This window comes from Anastrepha obliqua, chromosome 2 (genome assembly GCF_027943255.1).
Source record: "Anastrepha obliqua isolate idAnaObli1 chromosome 2, idAnaObli1_1.0, whole genome shotgun sequence".
NCBI lineage: Eukaryota > Metazoa > Arthropoda > Insecta > Diptera > Tephritidae > Anastrepha > Anastrepha obliqua.
Window position 1 is genome coordinate 60,772,126 of NC_072893.1, and position 21,226 is coordinate 60,793,351.

Consider the following 21,226-nt stretch of genomic DNA (forward strand, 5'->3'; position numbering starts at 1 on the left):
AATTTCTTCATTGCTATTTTAAGGAAAAGTGCGAGTTCAGACATAATGGCATAATATTATGCTGATGAAAATATACAGAATAAAACTAATGCATAAAAGAAATTCACGTCGAAACATAAGTGTTTGAAAACTTTATAAATTCTACCTAAATATGTAGAAGACGAAAAATCAATTGCAATTTGCAGCAATTTGTATAACTAACTAACTTGCACCACTAACAATCTAAATTGCTTGTACTTCTATCTTGCTACGGAAGGCAGGTACAACTGACGCTATATCGATGGGTAACTGAAGCTTAAGTAAAATATCGATGGTCGATTACTTTTTGAATGTCGTGATCCTCTATTTGAAATGAAGTTCCAGTCAGTCTTTTAATCGAGTTTGACGAGTGTGGTTATAATTTGTGTGACATTTAAGTTTTCCGTAGTTGGCCGATGTGCTTGGGTCTTTTTTTTTTATAGCCAATTGGAACTAAAAATTTTGGATGTGTTTGTGCAGTACAATTATTTTGTGTTGCTTTAATATTTCCTCTTTGTTTCAGAGGTTATACCTTTAAGTTAAGAGGGAATAATTTTAGAAGCATCCATTACGCCGAGGCTTATCTACATGTCCAATTGACTAAGCATTTAAAACTTTTTGACATATATCTAGTACTTTGTACTACGCAACAAACCGCATAACATAACTGCCCTGTGAGCAATAGTTAGCGTCAATTCGCGCCGCCATTAACATTACCAACACCAGAAAAACAAGAATCGGCGCAGCAACAGGCGGAAAGCTGATAATATTCGATATGAAGTAAATACAGTAAAAATACATCGACATCAACAGCACAAAAAGAAACGAGTATCGAGAGAACGAGGAACTTCTAAAAACAAGAAGAATCAAAATAAAACTACATATGTATATAGGAACAACTACAAACGAAACAGCGTTCTCACACACATAGGCCCATGTGCTATATCACGCGTATTTTTGTGCTGTCATTGTGTTTTTTTTTGTTGTGTTTTGTTAAACGATCAATTGAAAACCAAATTAAAAATAATTAAATCTTACAATCGAAAAAGTGGTTCCATAATACGTTGTCGAAGTTACACAAATCTATATATCACTTTTGCCTGGAGGAGCTCTTAGGTATTCACTTTGTACCTCAGTGAAACATAGAAGAGCGCGCATTTTCTATCGGACAAACTATATTTTATATCTCGTGTGACTTAATTAATTTTATCCTTCGAAAATGTCCGCAGCTATTGTACAGCAGAAGAACGCAAACATTTCTTCGTCAATTTACTTTGAGTGCGGCGAAATTTACAAAACAGTAAGTAATATTATGGTATTGTTATGTGCTTTGTTATAAATTATGTAAGTAGAGTAATCATATTGTCATTACACATGATATATCGATATAAATACGTATCTTCAAACGAAGTGAAGTGGGTAAAAAATATGTAAAACTTGAACGAGAATTATAAGTTTAGATTTCTTTTGTAAAAATATTAGCATGTGTTCATATATCCTGTAGATTATATTTGTTTATATGCTAACGTAAAACATGGGGGGAAAAATCAAAAGTAAAATGTTATGGTATTATCAACTCTTTATTAAATTGGTTGTACTATTTTCAATATAATGCTGAAGAAGCAAAGGGTGTCCATGGCTGTTTTCTAACAAAATGTGAAATGTAAAAAAAAACTAAATTACTCCTTAATAATTACTTTATTTACAAATATTGTAAACAGCAATTTTTATAAAAGTTACATTTAGCATTCAATTTATACGTTTTCTCGAAAAGTAAGTAGCTTATCACGTTTTTTCTAATAAAAATTAAAATTCAAAATAAATATAATACATAGAAATATTCCAAATTTGTTTATATACATAGGTACATATATTTAAAATTATGTATATATATACATAAATACCAATCATAAAAAGAACAGCCAAATAAAAAATATATTGTACGTGCATTAATATGTGTAGATATATGTATACTTAACTACTTGAAAGTAATAAGTGAATATTTTGTGACGGAGACCAACGAAACCTGTGAGGATGATTAGACAATCATTCAAAAAAGCAAGCACGGCATCCGGGACGTTTGAAATGCTACGAAAGAAAAACAACGAAAAAGTGAATTCTCAATATACTTGCTATTTCACTCTTTTGACTGCAAATGGTATTAATACTTGTAGAAGAGCAAGCGGCGCAGCACCGCTAAGCGAAACTTAAAAACAAACACTACGCAGAAATCGTCGATGTATTCATCGATTGGCCTATTACCGTATACACAGTTTAACAGTAATGTTGTCCCATAAGCGCTTAACTTCTCTGCTCAGTTCCTGCATTCGATTTCGATCATCCTAGGTTGCAGGCTATTTAAATTCATACTTAAAGAGATTGTGTGGTGTACTTTTTAAACACTGAACTGAGATAAGAAAGTCCGAAACAGACTCGTACCTACATACACGCAAATGCGTATAAGTATAATATGAACTGAAGGTTTTCAGTTAAAGTATTGTATATGTTCATGATCTACTCCTAGTTTACGTTGTCCCATACGCTCACAGACATTAGCTTGATTTTATATTATACAAATAAAAAATGCATATGTGCTTGTTTACTTGTACACATGTGTCTTAAGTATTATAAAGATAGTGACGCATTTAGTATATTTCCACTATACAATTTTGTAACTATAAATAGTGCTAACTTACAATCTCATATAGAGCAAAGTTATAACCATTTCTAATAGATATTGTGCTCTGACCAAACTGCGAGCCGGGTTGAGCGATTGAGGGGTCTAAAATGCACCTCCTAAAAATAAATTCTTTGAACTAAGGAGAATTAACTGGACGCGGCGATGGGGAACGGGATACCGGGACGAATGGGGTTGGTATAACGTTACAGACTTGTTCCATTTTCGTTCCAGTTTTAGCATGGAAGTTGTACAAAAGAGCATATAAAGATAAGATGCAGTCCCCGGCCCGTTCTGTAACAAAACTGCCATATTTACTAGCCAAATATTTATTGGAAACTGATTCTAAATACATAGTTCCTATTGGTGTTTGAGTGGATAACTGCACCTTCTTGTCTTTATATAGTCTTTGGTTATACTTCGAATTACAAATACAGTTTCTGTAAAATCTCTTAAACCAGGATAGAAATTAATATTCTGCATATCCATATACCGCAATATTTATTGCTATTTTCCACTACTAAACGTTTTTAGTAAAGCCTGTTAATGTCGAAATTAATTTTTACTAATTAGTGTTTCTTTTTAGCCAATTAGAAAAAAAAAATTAAATAGTATATTATTACAATGAATGACATAAATAACTTAATAGAAAAACGTGTACGAGTATTAAGCAATTAATAAAAACAAATTTTATAATAAAAAGCATCACATTTTGTTGCAGCCCTATGACGTGCTAGCATTGCATAAACCAGTTTTTGCCCTTCGACAGTTGTCAATGTTGAAAATTGCTTTTTGTTTCATCGCTTCCTTTCACACTTCTCGCCATAATGAGCATGGCATGTATTGTTGTATGACCAAAATCTTCGGCACTTCGTCTCCTGTTAATATTTCTAATCCAAGCAGTTATAGTAAGAGAAACATGCCGTTACCGTTAAGCTTGAGCTGTTCTGATTGATGATTTTGGAAATTATACTGGACCTGTTCTTCTTAAATAAGAAAGCGATTTTCCGCACTATAAAAACCTATTTCTCTGTAGTCTGTTCAGGAAAATATTTTCCTTTTTTTTTTGGTCCAGGCCGCAATCAATAAAACAACATAATATATTCATTCAAATTTATTGTATCACCATCAAAGTAAGATATAGTACACTATAATAATACCAACAATGCAATTATCAAAACATTTTTCAAACATATTTTCCGAAATAGACTTCAGTTCTCCGCGAATGTTTCTTATGTATTCTAGGGACTGAAGAGTAGCGCCTCAAAGTGAGTTTTGGGAAGACAAAAAAAGTCAGCTGGAGCCATATCAGTTGAATACGGGAGTTTTTCATGATCAATGCATACATTTCAATAATTTTTCCGCTATTCACAATTCTGCCCGTAGGTTCGATCAATTTGTCATCATCCAGGAATTTGTTTTGAACGTATTTATGAGAATAGGCTTAGCCATTTCATAAACCATTATTGGGATAGTTTTGCATTTTAATACTTTTGTGCAGACAAAGCAGACGGAAAATGAAAATGGGTAATTAACCTTTGCAGATCTGAAAAAGAATTTTTTGCATTTGTTTTTCAGAATATCCAAATTTAATAAGCTTTTTCACTGTTTCACACTAGGACCGGCAGAACAAAATTTGTATACGTATTAGAAATTTGAGTGTATAAATGGGTGGATTACATGCTCCGTGTAAAATTGAACATTGCGAATTTGAATTTTTTAATTGCTCATGAGTGAGGATCAAGGCGAGTTTTAGTTAGGTCGTGGTTATGCTGTGTGAAATTTGTTCGTCGAAGATGAATGGTGTTTGCTCTGTTTGGTGTAGTTATACTGAGTTTGTTACAGAGTTGCATTCTGAAAAACTGAATGCTTACTAGAATGTCAAAATCTATAATCAAAGATTGACAGTTTAGAGTCATTCAATCAAAATTGAAGGATTTACAAGCCTTTTGAAAAAAATTCAAAATTTGTATTGCACTTGTGTACTTGTCTTTTACTTCTTTACATTGCCTTTCGATTAAACGGAGGTAATAGTACAACGGCGGTCGCCGTAGCCGAATGGGTTGGTGCGTCACTACCATTCGGAAATCACAGAGAGAACGTAGGTTCGAATCTCGGTGAAACACCAAAATTAAGAAAAACATTTTTCTCGGTCGCTCCTCGGCAGGCAATGGCAAACCTCCAAGTGTATTTCTGCCATGAAAAAGCTCCTCATAAAAATATATTCGGCGTCGGCTTAAAACTGTAGGTCCCTCCATTTGTAGAACAATATCAAGACGCACGTCACAAATAGGAGGAGGAGCTAGGCCAAAAAGGGTGTCCGCACTATTTATATATATATATATATTTTTACAGAGTTTGCATGAAAAGCGTATTGTATTAATAAAATAACTAATATAAGAAAATTGTAAATATCATATAATATGATTAATTTTTTTAAGAAATACTAATTTTTATATATGATTGTATGTGAAGCATAATCAGCCTTAAGTTTTATTGTTCTTATATTAGTTATTTTATTAATACAATACTCTTTTCATGTAAACTCTGTAAAAATATTTCTGTTGGTATCAATGTATTTGAAATGCTTATTCGTAAGTTCCTCTGCTAACGGACTTCAAATACCAAATAAAATGGCTGGATAATCGAAATAACTAGCAATTAGATCAAATACAAATGTAACAAAATTAAAATTTCTTCTGTTCCAATGGTTTATTGGTTGATAAGGTTACGAGGAGAATAGCAAGATGGGAAAGGGTCAGAAAAATTAAGGCAATTTAAAGCAAATCCACTCTTTGCATCTAACATCATGATGGTTGTAAAAAGGGTTATATATGATGAGGAATATACTTGAGTTTTGAGCGAATTATTGCAAAGAAAAAAAAAAAACAAAAAAAGACAAAGTCAGCTGTTCTACTGATATCACCTTGTTTGGATGCCTTGTTTGCTTTTATTTATGTGTCCAACAACTTGACGTTTTACCTACTTTACAACGTTTCCACGACAGTCGGTTCTACGTTACCGAAACGACCCGGACTTATATCCGGCCAAGGACTGCCACTCCAGCAGCATTTCCCGTATGTAAGTATGGGGAATGTTTATGCTGCTACAACAACAACAATCTACTTTACAACGTTTCACACAAAAAAGTGCTACTTCGAACCTCGATGTACAGTTCACAAGGGTGACGCCATCTTAAAGTCACTACATTATTCTTGTTGAATTTGACATTGGAGTACAGAAAATACCGCCTCAAGGAGTAAAAAAGGGACCTAATATGAAAAATGGGAACAGTTGTACCAAAATAGAAATTTTATCCTTTGCTCGCTAAAAATTTCAAAAAAAATTTCTAATTATATTGTTTTGAAATTTACTGCATATGGTTAGTATAGGCAGGAAACCATTTTTCAAACGGCATTTCTAAAAAGGAATTATATAAAAAAAAACACAAATCCGCCCTAATAACTGACCACAAGTTCACAATAAGCTTTAAACCCGGAAGTCTAGTAGAACGTACTCCAAACCATATGTATACGTAAATATACAGTTGGATACATAAAAATGCGTACAGGTAGTAAGTTTGCATTTAAAAGACTAAAATCTAGCAAATTCAGATTTTAAAGAGAAAAAATCCTTTTCAAATCTCAAAGCATTGAAAATTAATTAACCTAGAGTGAGAAGTGTAATATTTTGAGTGTGAAAATAGAACAAATTGTATTGATATATTTTTTAGTGGTAATCTATGCAAATTTATATAAAATTGTTCTATTCAAAATTTGAATTTTGCTATCCTCAAATAAAAATAAATTAAGTCTTTGCATTCGAGGCCCCGGAGTGAAGCCATTTAAACTTTGTCTTCAAACTTGATGGACATACTATGGAGACAATGCAAACAATTTTCCGTTCAGAACACTGCCATTATATAAGAAGTAAACTAAGTTCTAGATTAGAAGTTATTAAGTACCTGTCCATAAAGCGCTCATTTATCGGCTCGGCATTGTTGATAAACGTCACAAAGGCTCTTATCACGTCAACTTATCAGTACGGCTTGGAGATTTACGGACATAATGCTAAAATTAAATTAAAGCTACTCTCGGCTCCCTACCATACAGCCCTGAGAAGATCTCTACGAGCATTTCCAACAACTCCTCTGAAGAATATTTTTGCGGAAACTGGACTAACTTCTATCGCAGATAACGCAGAAGACTGTATTGGTAAACTTTACGCTAAACTTATAACAACATCGAACAACGCACTTCGAAAAGATGTACAGCTTGCTACACTTCGAAAGCGTATTCCTAAGATACCGTCAACCATCCATCTCTGTCTCAAATTTGCTAAAGATAATAACCTGCCGCTGCAAAGGGTTCAAATCAGTAAACATCGAAACTCACCCTGGCTACTTAAAGAGGCGTACTTTATTAACAATTTAGCACTAAAACGTAAAGCGAATACATCTCGTGAAGAATATAAATCCATTTTTTCAGAAATCGCAGCGAATTACAGAGCCATGGGCTGGAAGCTGATCTATACCGACGGGTCTAAGACAGAACAGACTTCCAGACAATCCAAAACAAGGACAAATTCATAGTGTGCACTGATAGCTTATCGTGCTTTTCGGCCATCCAGAACTACAACAACTCTAAATACATAATTGATTTTATAAGAGAGACACTAACTACCAAACCACAAAAAATCAAAATTATGTGGATTCCTGGCCACGCAGATATTAATGGTAATACACATGCTGACCAAATTGCAAAACAAATGAGAATTACCCCTACCATTACAACCAATATCATCTTTAAACATGACATCTACAGTCTCATAAAACACCAAAGGCAAAGTGACTTCCTACGCGAGTGGAGTAACTATAACCATCCCTACTCCTTAGTTAATCCTAAGCGTGTAAAACTAGGTTTTAGTGTGTCAATCCCAACGAATATGATCACACCATACATACGCCTTCGACTAGGCCACACAATACTTACACACGCCCATATATTTCAAGGCATTCCACCCAATCTATGCCCGTTTTGCAACTCCACCCTGAGTATAAATCACATTCTGTCTTCATGCCCTAACCTTGCATCGACTAAACATCATTACTTTCGCAACATTGACCCTCTTGAAATATTAAAAAACCCAACCGAAGCCAACATATCTATATTATATAACTATCTCAAAGATACTGATCTACTTCGTCGGATCTAATCGAGCCATAATAAACCTGCCAGCGGAAAGCCTCCGAAGCTAGCGCTGCACTACTTTCAGTTTGTATAATAATTTTATTGTTATGTAAACCTTTATAAAATAAAAAATAAATTAAAAAATAAATAAAAATTATCTGTTCATAACGTAAGGACAAAAACAAAACGTAATATTTTCATTTATGCTGTTTACAAATTATAAATGCAATTTTTAAAAAACATTTGTGTTTATGCAACGGTTAATGAAACTGTAATTTTACGCTCTAGATAGGAGAACTGAAACAAATTCAAGTCAGTTGTGTTATTCATAAAGAGAGGGTATAACATTCGAGTTTATCTGTTGTTAATTCAAATTTATAACCCCGATATGGCAAATAAAAGATAAACGGAGGCAATATTGAAATAAACAATGAATCCGATTCTAATGGTAGTGATGATGATATTTCGTGTTAGACAGTGAAAGATACTGAAAATTGGAAGTGATATTGAGGAAAATGAAAATGATATACAAGAAAAGGAGGATTACATAGTTGTTTCAGAAGTAGATTGTTTTTCATCTCCTGTAGATTTCGATGTTTCATCCCGGATTGCCGGACCACAAATTTCCAACGATATAAAATAACCATTGGATTTTTTGCAGGTATCACACCTTGGAGCATTACAACAAGTAATAAATATATTTTTTTATATATTATAAAATGTATATATAATATATTATAGTACATTATCAATTACAAAAACAATAACACACATCCATGACTTTTCTTTTAAAGCGCATATCATTTACTTGTATATGTTTAACTATTTTTCTATTGAAATAACATTATTATTAACAATTAACTAAAGCAAAAAAAAAAATGTATCAAAATATGCGAAAGTATTCATAGAAGTAACAGTCTCTCGATTTTATATCCGCTACTGTATACTTTTTTAGACCCAACTTTTGCATAAAATGCAACACCAAGTATTTTCGTATTATATTTCCTACACTAAGTTGTACGTTCGGTAGCTGTATATGTTGGTGCGGAAGTGCGTATTTTCGAACCGCCGTGCATGAAACACTAAAATGATAAAAACAGTTTTTTTCTAATAGCTGCCGACCTCGGCAGGCAATGGGAAATCTCCGAGTGTATTTCTATCATGAAAAAGCTCCTCATAAAAAATATCTGTCGACTCCGAAGGCTTAAAACTGTTACAAATTTGGTGAACAACATTAAGACGCATGCCACAAATAGGAGGAGGGGTACGGCGAAACACCCAAAAAGAGTGTAAGCTTCTTCTGGATTAGCGCGATAACCGCTTAAGCGATTTTGGTCAAAGCGCGTCAATCGTTCTTTCTCGTGCTAACTGGCGTCAGTTGGAAACACCAAGTGAAGCCAAGTCCTTCTCCACATGATCTTTTCAACGCAGAGGATTCTTTCCTCTTCCACAAACAGGGTGTAAGCGCTAATTATATTATATCTAATGTACATATTATATGTATATAAATTGTACAATTTGAATTTGCTACAAACACAAATTTTTGTATTCCAATTGAAGCACATATTTTATTTAATAATTTACTTAGATGGAAAAATTTAATTATCCTTCTCCCTAGCTGTTTGCTACATTCTCATTTCCTTTTAGCTCTTAACTCTCTAAATTTAAACATAAGTTTATATAATGAAGGGAAGACTGATTTTTAAACTCCACTTCACTTGAACTCTTCTAGGGCATATGGATATCTTCGAACTAGACATTTTTCCTTCCCAAACTGACAGAAGAAGTTGGAGCATCAAAAACAGAACTGGAATGAAATTTTAAGATATTAATAAGTATATTTTTCATAAAAAACATTCGCATATTTGTATAAATGTTCGTTAAAAGCCGTTAAGGTATGCTGTTACCATATCCAAATACAGATAAGGGCTGTGAACTCCTCTGAATACTAAAATTTACACTAGATAGTAATGGCCGAATCGACCTAGACCTCAATCACTGTATGTTATGTAAATTGTGCCACTCTTTTGCTATGCCATAGTTTAAATACCTCATGGTTACCTAATGGTAACATTTTGCTCGTCTCTTTTGTTAGTTTTCCGAAGTCATCGTCAATACAAAACCGGTATACAATTATACTCAAAAGTTTGAACCTCTAAGCACAATGTAGACGAATCAATATGTATACGTATATGCATACATACGTACATATGTCCATATGTATAATGCTTATGTTGCGTTTTAATTGGGCACACAAACTTGAAATTAATTAAAGCAAAATCTTTGTTAAGGGGACGAAAATTATTATGCTTAGCGTGCGATTTTACTCCAAATAGAGTTCGAACTTACTATACACTTTTGTATCTACGTATGTGCATACATAAATAAAAAATTAAGCACAAAATTTGAAGGTATCAATGTTGAATTTAATATTTTTAAAGAACTTTGTTTTATTAATTTTTTTTATTTGTTTTTTTTTTTTTATAATATATATTTTTTTGTTTTGTTTTTTATTTATTTATTTATTTTTTTTTTTTCAAATTTATTATTATTATTATTTATAGGAGATATATACAATATAACCCTAAGTTATTTAGTAAATTGGCTACTAGGGCCTTCAGTGCTTCAGATTTATTAAGTTTGAATTTCTGTGGTCGATTGTTTTGAAAGTTCCCCATACAGTGGATTCTACGTTACCGGAACGACCCAAATCAAATCCGGTCAGCTACATTCCTTGAACATTTATGGGGAAGGTCTCATTGGTTACAACAAATACGCTGTTTGCAATGATCGATAAGAATGCCAGTGAGCATTCTCAATTGGTTCTTAAAGAAGAGGTTTATGAGATGTTTTCGGTAGTATTTATACTATAGTAATAATCTCCATACGTTGCCTCTTCGTCAACTTCACCACAACCAAAGTTTAGATTTTGTTTGCATTAAAATATAATATATAAATTAAAGTTATGCCCTTCATTGCTTTTACACACCAAAACTGCTTGTTGTCGTGAAATATAATACCCAACACATTTTCTACAGGCGTCACGATCATATTAACTGACCAGGCGTTCTAAAATCCCATTCTCAGCATTTTTGTGTTTTGTTCGTTTGAGTTCATACGAATGGAAGGTGTAACTAACTCAGTCATTCTGTTCACACATAAAGGTCTCCTCTTTGTATGCAGCTCCAGTGGAAAATATTCTTTCTCGTTAGCAAAAATATTATACAATGCAAAATATCGTTTGTTATGAAGAAGTGGTTACAATCGAGGTGTCAATTTTCGTTTTTTGACGAAAGTATTTGCTGTCGCTTTTAACGTGCGATTTAGGTTCCACAAATAGCAGGAGGAGCTCGGCCAAACACTTAACAGAAGTGTACGCGTCGGTTATGATTACTATTATTTTTTTTAGGTTCCATCGATATTGCTTTTGAGCTGTACTTTTCAATGGATTGCTAGCCATGTCGATAACTCGGCCGTTATTTAAATGTACATACACATATGGTCATTAAAATAGGTACCCCACAAGTTCATAAGGAAAACGCAAATTTTTTAAATGAATAATAACAGATATTCAATTGTATGTGGTTTTTATTTTATAGATTAATATAATAAATATAAACAATAATAAGGATCTCTTAAAACTTAAGCTAGTGACAATGGGAACAAAAAGCAAATATTAACCCTAATCCCATGTCGATGGGTCGTTCATATTCGGCCAATTCGTTGAGAAATCATGAATTTTTTATAAACTAGCTTTGCATGTTTCATACCATTTGTTAATGATAAAATATTATTAAAATAAAATGTTTTTAAAGAATCTCTTCGGATATGCTTTTTTTTCTAATTTTCTGTTGGCATTATATATAATAGTAGAAATCGGGCTCTTGCTGTAGCAGTTTATTAAACTCTACCAGTGCGGTGCTGGTGCTGATCAGCTTCGTCTAACTCATCTCACGTTAGGCCCAGGAAACGTGCTATTTCGACAGGGTCCAGAGGGACAGAATGACAGAATGAGGGAATGAGGATGGGGCATGTGAATAGGGGGTTAGTATCGAGGGGTGTGCCCTCACATGTTGGACATATATTAGGTATGGCGGAGTCGATTCTGGATAAGTAGAAGAACTTTACGAGCTATTCTGCCTGGTAGCTTCATGTTGTACATTCGCGCCGTACAGTTCTCACTGATACTACATTGTTGATCTCAGCTGCAATGTCAATTGATGACTTAAAATGATCCCTCTTGGCAAGATTCACAGTTAAATTATCAGTAGTGTAAGTCGTTTTCTTTTGCCACCACGTCGTTTTGTAGATTTTTGGGCTTAAGGGCACGACCAATCTTTGAAAAAATTCAAATTAATTATTTGTTATTAAATAAAACTACACTTTATGAAAATAACCGAATCTGTGCAACTTAATACCTGTAATGGGCTTTTTAAATTTTCAACGAAGCAGTGAAAAAAAATCGAAATTTCATTAATAGATTTAAATTTTTCTGAGCGGGACAAAGAAATCGATAGATAAAGCGGCGTACCTATTTTAATGACCATTTGTGTATGTATATATGCGATTGGAGTGATTCAGCATATTTCTTGAATACAAACGTCTTATTCTTAAAATGTAGAAATCATGATTTGTTTCTCAATCTACTATCGTTACTTAATTATTTGATCCATAAATAAAATTGTAGATAAAATCTAAAACGAATACAAATAAATAACTTAAGAAAACAATCGTTTTTTTCGAACTTTGTGCGAAAATTTTGCAAATTTTCACAAAAATTTCAAACATTTTTAGAATTTTTAGCATGATTTTTGGTTTGCACTTTTATAGTCTATTCAATTTGAGGATAATAAATGCAAGTTGCAAGTGGGATGCACAATGGAAGAAGATAGTTAGCACCGTCAGCAAATTATCAAAAATCAACGGTATTTTGTAGTCATGGCGGAACCCACATTTTTATTCCGCCTACGAAGGGCACATGGATTTTATAAGAAACTTTTTATCCTTTCATATACTGGGAACTCTACCTTTGTCTGCCCAGTGGCGATCGCTATTAAATAAACAACCTTTTCTATTATTTGATGTTTCTGAATAACTCGTATTTATCGAGAATTGACCCATGAATATTCAATATGTGTCCGCCGAAGCCTGTTTTCTGGGCCTACCGTTATATCGGTTAAACGACAACGACTGATGACTTCACTGTACTTGGCAAGGTTTTGTCAACTGCTACACGAACAGCAAAAACCATCACTCTTATTTTCTATTGGAGATTTGTTTGTATGCAAGAAGTAAAACAGATACTTAATATATTAATATGTAGTATCTCGTTAGATGGAAATGTGTCTTTAGTTTCACTTAGAAAGCCATAGCAAATTGAAAACTTTGAAGCCGTTTCCCTCCATTTTTTTTTTATTTTTCGAGTTGTGACGTACTTCCAGCACACGAACGTGTAAGGAAAAGGCATCAGAGCCGAAGCAAAGGGAAGGAATGGCAAGAGGAGAATGTATTTTGGCGATGATATAACAAATCAAGGTTAGTCGGGGATTGTTGTTGTTATACCAGCGTACGTAGTACATACATAGGAAATCCTGCTGGAGTGATACTTCTTGTTTGGATGGATATAAATGCGGGTCTTTACGGTAATGCAGAACCGACGTTCGAGGGCACAATAAGTGGGTTCCTAAGGCGTTATATAAATAAATATAAATATAAAAATTCAAAAATCAACGCTACAAAAGATGTAAGAACATGCAAATTTATTGGTTGCAACACAGCACACAATTTCCCCCGCTTGAAAGCCTTTGAACTGGTTCGTATAAACCTACTTGCTCCTTCCAACTACTCGTATAACCTATTTCGATTGCTAACGCATGATTAGGCGAGCACATTTCCATTATATCGAAAAGGCCAAAAATTCGATAAATTCGACACGGACTAGTGAATGGAGAATATTTTCCAGATTAAGTATGAAACCATTTGACCGTAATAAAGCTTGAAAGCTTGGGAAAAAATCATCTTTTCTATTAGTTCACCCAAAACCTTTCACTTTTACTTGATACTGATAGAACAAACAGTATATCTCTTTAACCAAATGCCACAAAAGATTAAACCAAAATCGCTTCTTATCTAGCATTCCACAAGACACGTAAACTCCGCATTACTACTTGTAGGAGAGAATAAAAGAATGAAACCAAATTTTTTATATTACGCCATATTTATAATTTTATACAAATACCGATCTGGAAATTTTTTATATGCAATTACAATTGTCCTATTCATTTATGTTACATATGAGTATTCATGCACACATATATACACATACATGTATATATATGCATTTAACGTTAAACATATAAATATAACTTGCTCGTAACTTCCAAAACCTGTAAGATAATAATTTTTTATTCTTAACATGCTCATTTTTGTTTGCATTTTCTGAACAGGAACTAAGATCACAATGCTTGTTTTTTGTGCGATGTAGAAGTGTTTTGTAGATACATACATATGCACAAATGTATGTTGTGTGTTTGCACAATATTTATATCTATACACATACATATATTTGTTTATACATATGTATGCACGAGTATTTCTACTTGAAAACAAGAGTCAAGTAAGTCTTTGCCAGTACTCAGTGTGCGGCTTTGACTCACTCACATGTCCGGTATTTGTTGTCCATGAGCTCCCATACATACCCATATCGACACATTTATACAAATATTATAGTATATACATATACTTATATATACAAATGAACGTACATACATGTGTATTTCTGTATGTATGAATCTGTATATTTATATCTATAGATGGATGTTTTTTATTATATATATATATATATATATATATACGTACATGTTACTGTATAAATTAAATACTTGTGTAAATGCATGCATGTGTTCATATGGAGATAAGTGCTAACACACGTTGCTTAAAAGTAAATTTAACTTGCGAGTTATTTGTTGGTTGAAAAGAGACAGAGTTGGTATTTTACTTGAGAGCCTACAGCTCGAGAGTTAGCGATTACTTTGGGTTACGTACAGGTTTTTGAACATGCTACATGGATGGAAAAGATCGTTATGCATGTGGTTGAACATGCAATATGTATGTATGTATGTATGGATGTGAGAGACTGTGGATGCGAAGAGCGGAGCTATGTATAAGATAGATGCGATTGTGGTAAACCAGTTTATAACGTTCAAAACAATACAAAGTAGTGTAATGTGATATGACGCAAGATGCGGGATTCAGCCGAATGGCGGAGTTGTTTAATTTGTTATCTGGGTTTTTCTGTGTGAGAGCATTTGCTTGGACTTCCCTAATCTCGATTTTCAATGAAAAGGAAAACTAATCAAAGCAAAATACGAATTTTTAGGTTAAGACCCCATTTTAAAAATAAATACTAGTATAATATATAATATGCTATTAAATATATATTTATATTCTATTACGTATATAAGTTAATGTATATATAAATATATATGTATATATATATATATATGTATATATAGATACATGTGTTCCATAACCGGTAGAGATAGCTACCTACATACATTTCTTAAAAACATACTTCCATATACATATAAGTATATACACATGTATATTACATAGATATGCATATGTATATGCGCGTGCAGCGTAATATCTTTCGAGCACACAACTTGGCCGAAATATATTTATAAAAAATTATAATATAATAATGCAATGATACAATAATATTGTAATAATAATATACAATCGTTTGGGTAAAATGCTTTTGTATAGATAATGAACCCAATCGAACCAGCATGCTACTTATTTATAGGTTAGTCAATTACTTTGTTTGGCGATAGGAACGCAGCTGAACAACACAATACTGATATTTTAACAAATTGTTTCTTTAATAAGTTCCAACTCGTTTCATATTATGTATTGCTTCACATGAACATGATTACATATACTAAAATGCAACTCCAGATCGCAGCCTCAGCTAAAGTGAAGGTATTTCAGCCGGTTAGTTTTAGCTGAGTAGGTTGGCCTGGCCAAAACAATAATAAAAAATAAGTTGATGGCTTGCGTTATTATTTTGCTTCGACTTGACGAGTTACCGTAGATGAGTTTACCTCATTTACTTGACTTCGCTTGAGTTTTGCATGGTTGCTCAGCAGGTTATTGGATGAAGCATTTGCTTGCAGTTTCTTGTGATTTAATTTTTTGTAAAGTGAGGAGTGAGTGGTATATTTGGTGTCTTCATAGTATTGGTTTGAACTTGAGCTCTATACATAATTGGGAAGTTGCATAATGTGTTACAGCATCGAAGCAAAAGTTTCGTATAAATTTTTTGGATTTATGTATATTTTGATGGTTGGTTTGGTGCTGCCAAAAGACTTACATTTATTGTATTGTACCATATACATACACATACACATACATTGGTATCTGTAATGTTGAAAGATTGTTTGTGATTTAAATTAACAATCTCCAACCTAAAAAGTAACTAAACACTTTTTTTGCAATCATTGTGGGAAATAGCAAATATTACTTGCTATTAATGGTCTTGCATAGATTAGTTAAAGAAATATACATACATTTGTACTGTGTATCCGTTACTGTCATATCGTAATCGTGTATGCATATGCTTTAAAGTACAATACAGTATCGGGCATTGAAGTCTGGACACCTAAAAAATCTTGGTTTGCGTAAAACTATTATTATGAGGGGATTTAGCGCTGCGCCCTCCAAGATCTACTGCGCCCCTTCATTGTTTCAGGGTATTTCTCAGAGCCCAACTTACTCAATAAATTTCAGTATTTGTTCCATTTTTTAAGTTTTATCTCCTCTGGTAAAATATGTTTACCCAAGTGTTTGTTCCGCTTACGTATCAGTGCTGAGCACGAAGCCAGCACATGTTTGGCGGTTTTACGTTCAGAGTTGGCTCAACGCCTCGAGCTCACCTTCGGCGTCGCCGATTTCCTCACTTTCTTGGAGTAGTAGCGAGAAGTCTACAGTAACATTGCTTACGGCCAATTCTATAGCTATTTGTGCCGCTACGCCATTTGGTATTTTGATCCAAGTGTTGACGCCAGCTCGATTTCTACCTGCTTCTTTAGCTGAGGCTTCTGTAACTTATTGGGTGTTTTACCTTCGAAGTCGCTTCGGCCTGTAGTATGTCCTTGCTCTCCTACATTGATTTTATTAGTTTGTCGTCGATGCCTATTGTTTCTTAGTTTTTAGTTCCTTGCTCTTCAAGTGGGATCTCAATCTCCTGTTCTGGGTGATGATGAGGTCCAGAATCTTCTTTGTCTCAAGGCCAACTGCTCGTGCTAGATATCCAGTCAAACTCCTAGCTTCGCACTTCGGTATTTTTGACCTCCGTCAGTTTTGCTGCTTTCCGTTTAGTAGTTAGTACTTGACGATCCTGGAAATATAGCTTCATTAGATTGGCCAGGATTAATGCGGTTTGGGAACCCATCTGCTGTATAATTTTTTCCTTATTTTTTGGTCCATAACCCGAAGTAGCACAGTAAGCCCATAGTTACTCATTGAAGTTCAATAGAAAATAATTGATATATGCTAGAAAACGACGGAAATTCATTGTTGAAGCAGCACCGAACAATTCATATTACATTCATAATATAGCACAGACACTTATTGAAAAGTGTCGACAGTTTATTTGTTTCTTATATAATTTGAATAATTTACTTAAAAGCGAATTTTTAGTAACGAACGCTAGACAATTTTTACATGAAAGAATGCGCTCAACACTGTCGGCAAAATATTGAGCCATTTTGAGTCCGATTTTGGAGCTATTTCAAACCAAACCAAAATCTAGTGAGTTATAACTGGGCTTACTCGAAATTTTTCTAAAAATTCTGAAAAAAAGTTGAACATTTTTATGGGAATTTGTTGCGTGTGAGAAAATGACAAAGGGAGCGAATCTGTTGCTATAAACAAGTTGTGTAGGATTTTTTTCTCTCAAAGTGTTCAGGAGTTGGTAAATTGAAAGTGTACACTGAGTGCGTGCACACTACAGGAATGCACTAATATAACGCGTTAAGAAGTTCTTCCTAATAAGAGCGACTCTTCCCAAAAGTCCCCCCAGAAACAAAGTACTATAAATTTAGCAAAAGATGTTCAGACGTACCAAATGGGTGTGCGCTAACACACCTTATTAGCTATCAAGCACAAATAAAAGAAAAAGTACACGAGCTCACGCAAAATCTTTGAGAACACTTCCGCCATCCTTAGTTCCCCCACTTTCCTTAAGCTATTCCCATATGATAATGCAGATCAACTTCTCAATTTTTTAGACCTTCAAATTTTGATTACACAATTTTAAAATTGGCACAAAATCTTGAAGTTCATATAATTTTTGAACAAAAAGATATTGGATATTGAGAAATCACCAATATTGCAAAACTTTTTGTCTACTATATTACTTTAACTTGACGATACACTATATAGTACATTTCTCTTTTATTAAAAAATATTATATATTTAAAGGTTAGTTGATGTGCTTTTTAAATAAGTTTAAAATGAAGTTAATTTATTTATTTATTTACTTATTCATGTAATACAAAGTAAGACTACAGTCCTTTTGAAGTACTTCAACTTATTATAAATTTTCACATGATAACATTTTAACAATAATTAACTTCAATCTAAATTGTGTCAAAATCGTAAAGGTAATAATAGCAAAGATAGTGCAAGATAAAATGAGTAAGGGGTGGGGTGATATACTGTTCATTAGACAGGGCTAGTTTACTGGGTCCGGCAGCCCTTGGTTGGGAAAAACCCGAGTCATTCCGGTAACGTAGAACCGGGTGCTAAACTATTCTGCGCCTGTCTGGTCGCCTGGAACTATTGTCACGCAGTGGATAAAGCTACAGACATACCAAAATACTGTCATTCGGACAGCGGCCGGTTGCCTCCTGATGTCCCCTATTCAACACCTTCACAATAAGGCACAAATGCTCCCTGTAATGTAGCACAAACTGCTCAGCAAGCAGTTCCTGCTAGGGTGCTGCCGTAGGTTTCGCCCTTACAAACACCTGCTTGAGCCAGAGCCGCCTCCTAGGCACGTCAGGAGACACCTTTTAAACGACGCCGACGAGATCCAGGACAAAACTGACAGAAATCTACTGGACCAGACAATGTTTAGACAGTCAATAAACGGCATTCACCGGGAGACCGGCACCACCTCCTTAAGCTCCCGTCCTGTGAATGCCGTAATCTGAGTCCAACCACCACCTATAGCAGATGAAGAGCTCCAACTTCCCCGTGAGACACGAGTAACACTGGCACAATTACGTTCTGGATACTGTAGCAGGTTAAGCTCCTACTTATCCACAATTGACACCGACATACCAAACATATGTATGTCCGGCATGTGAAGGTACCCCGCACGACACTAACAACCTCTTCACATGCCCCCTAAAACCGACTCATCTAACACCCCTCTCCCTCTGAACCCAACCCGTCGAAACAGCATGTTTCCTGGGCCTACCTTTAGATGAGTCACACGAAGACGACCGGTGATATACCCTACACTGACTCGGCTTCTATTACTGTTAAAACAACAACAACAACAACAACAAATAAAATGAGTACAGGAAGAAAGTGGAAAGTTATAATGCCATGAGATCATATAAAATCAGACTATTAAAATATTTGTATATTTGTGTCTTGCAGTTGAATCGGCTGCCGTAGCTGAATAGGTTGGTGCGTGACTACCGTTCGGCATTCAGGGAGAACGTAGGTTCGAATCTCGGTGAAAGACCAAAATGAAGAAAAAGTTTTTTCTAATAGGGGTGCTTCTCGGTAGGCAATGGCAAACCTCCGAGTGTATTTCTGCCATGAAAAACCTCCTCATAAAAAATATCTGCCGTTCGGAGTCGGCTTAAATCTGTAGGTTCGTCCATCTGTGGGATAACATCAAGACGCACACCACAAATAGGAGGAGGAGTTCGGCCAAATACCCAGAAAGGATGTACGCGCCAATCCTCTAGACAATTTTTTATTAAAGCCGTCAGAGGCTGGAATTCAATCCCTGAGTCAATAAAAGCTGGGCTGGACAGATTCAACTATATATATATATATATATATATATAGCCTCTGACGGCTTTAATAAAAAATTGTCTAGAGCAGGTTAAGTAACAACTGGACTATGATGTACCCGTAACCAAAATCTCAAATTAATAAGTAGGTGTCTTCCATATTACAATACCCCAAGGCACAATAACGCAGATATTTATCAATTACATATCTGTCACTTATTTCTGCACATTTTACTCCCTTACTCGATCTATTTTAATCTTATATTTGAGTTGAATCACTGATTAAAAGTATCAAGAAGTCACAATCTCAATACTAGCACCCCATCGTACTCAATTTACTACTCGTTTCCCTTTCGCACTTTGTTCGTATATTTAGATTTGTCATTTTTGAAAATCGAACGAACGGTTGCAAAAAGGCCGTTATAAAGGGTTCGCCATATAACTTTACGGAATTAAAAATGCTATAAAAAAGAAACTACTCAATATTTTCCAAACTGTTTTTGTTTTTTATTTTAAAGTACAATCCTTCCGGTTAATGACGGAACACAACTTCATTCATATAGCTGCCTCGGCTAGCCATGCACCATCCCATACGATCGGTCCAATTTTTCAACACATTTTCGATTGTATGCGGCTGTATTTCAGCTATGACATCGCGTATGTTGGTCTTCACTGCATCAATTGTTGCTGGTTTGTTGGCATAACACTGGTCCCTAATCCCCAAAGATAATAATCCAACGGCGTCAAATCGCAGCTCCGAGGCGGCCAAACGATATCAGAATTTCGGCTGATAATGCGATCTTCGAAGACAGTGCGCAAAAGATTGATCGTAGCATTCGCTGTGTGGCAAGTAGCGCCATCTTGTTGGAACCAAATGCCACCAATATCCTCCTCTTCAATTTCTCGGAACAAAAATTAGTTCAACATGGCCCGGTAACGCTCACCATTGACGGTTACGGCCATTCCTCGCTCATTTTCGAAGAAAAATGGACCAATGATGCCTCTCGACCAAAATCCGCACCAAACAGTGACTCGTTGTGAATGCGTCGGCTTTTCTTCGAGTGCATGCGGGTTTTCTGAGCCCCAAATGCGGCAATTTTGCTTGTTAACATACCCGCCGAGATGGAAATGAGCTTCATCCGAAAATATGATTTTTCGGTAAAAGTCTTCATCTTCTTCAAGTCGATCCCAAGCCCATGAAATGAAGCGAAAACGCATTGGGTGGTCGGTCCTTTGAGCGTATACACAACCATTTTCGTTCAGCGGAAAAATAAAACTAATTTTCTGTCAAATCAGATGACAGC

The 21,226-nt window shown here is 34.7% G+C and overlaps 1 protein-coding gene across 2 annotated transcripts in view; it reads left to right on the forward strand.

Annotated features, from left to right (window-relative positions):
- Positions 1–379: 379 nt before the first annotated feature.
- LOC129237409 (protein TIS11) overlaps positions 380–21,226 on the forward strand; it is a 29,393-nt gene continuing 8,546 nt past the window's right edge. Inside the window, exons 1-2 of one of the 2 annotated variants that reach the window (XM_054872140.1) lie at positions 380–444; positions 542–1,318. In XM_054872140.1, the coding sequence (XP_054728115.1) occupies positions 1,238–1,318 (81 nt within the window). In that variant the 5' untranslated portion in view covers positions 380–444; positions 542–1,237. The remainder of the gene's footprint in view (positions 445–541; positions 1,319–21,226) is intronic. The other variant, XM_054872141.1, reaches the window with a different exon arrangement.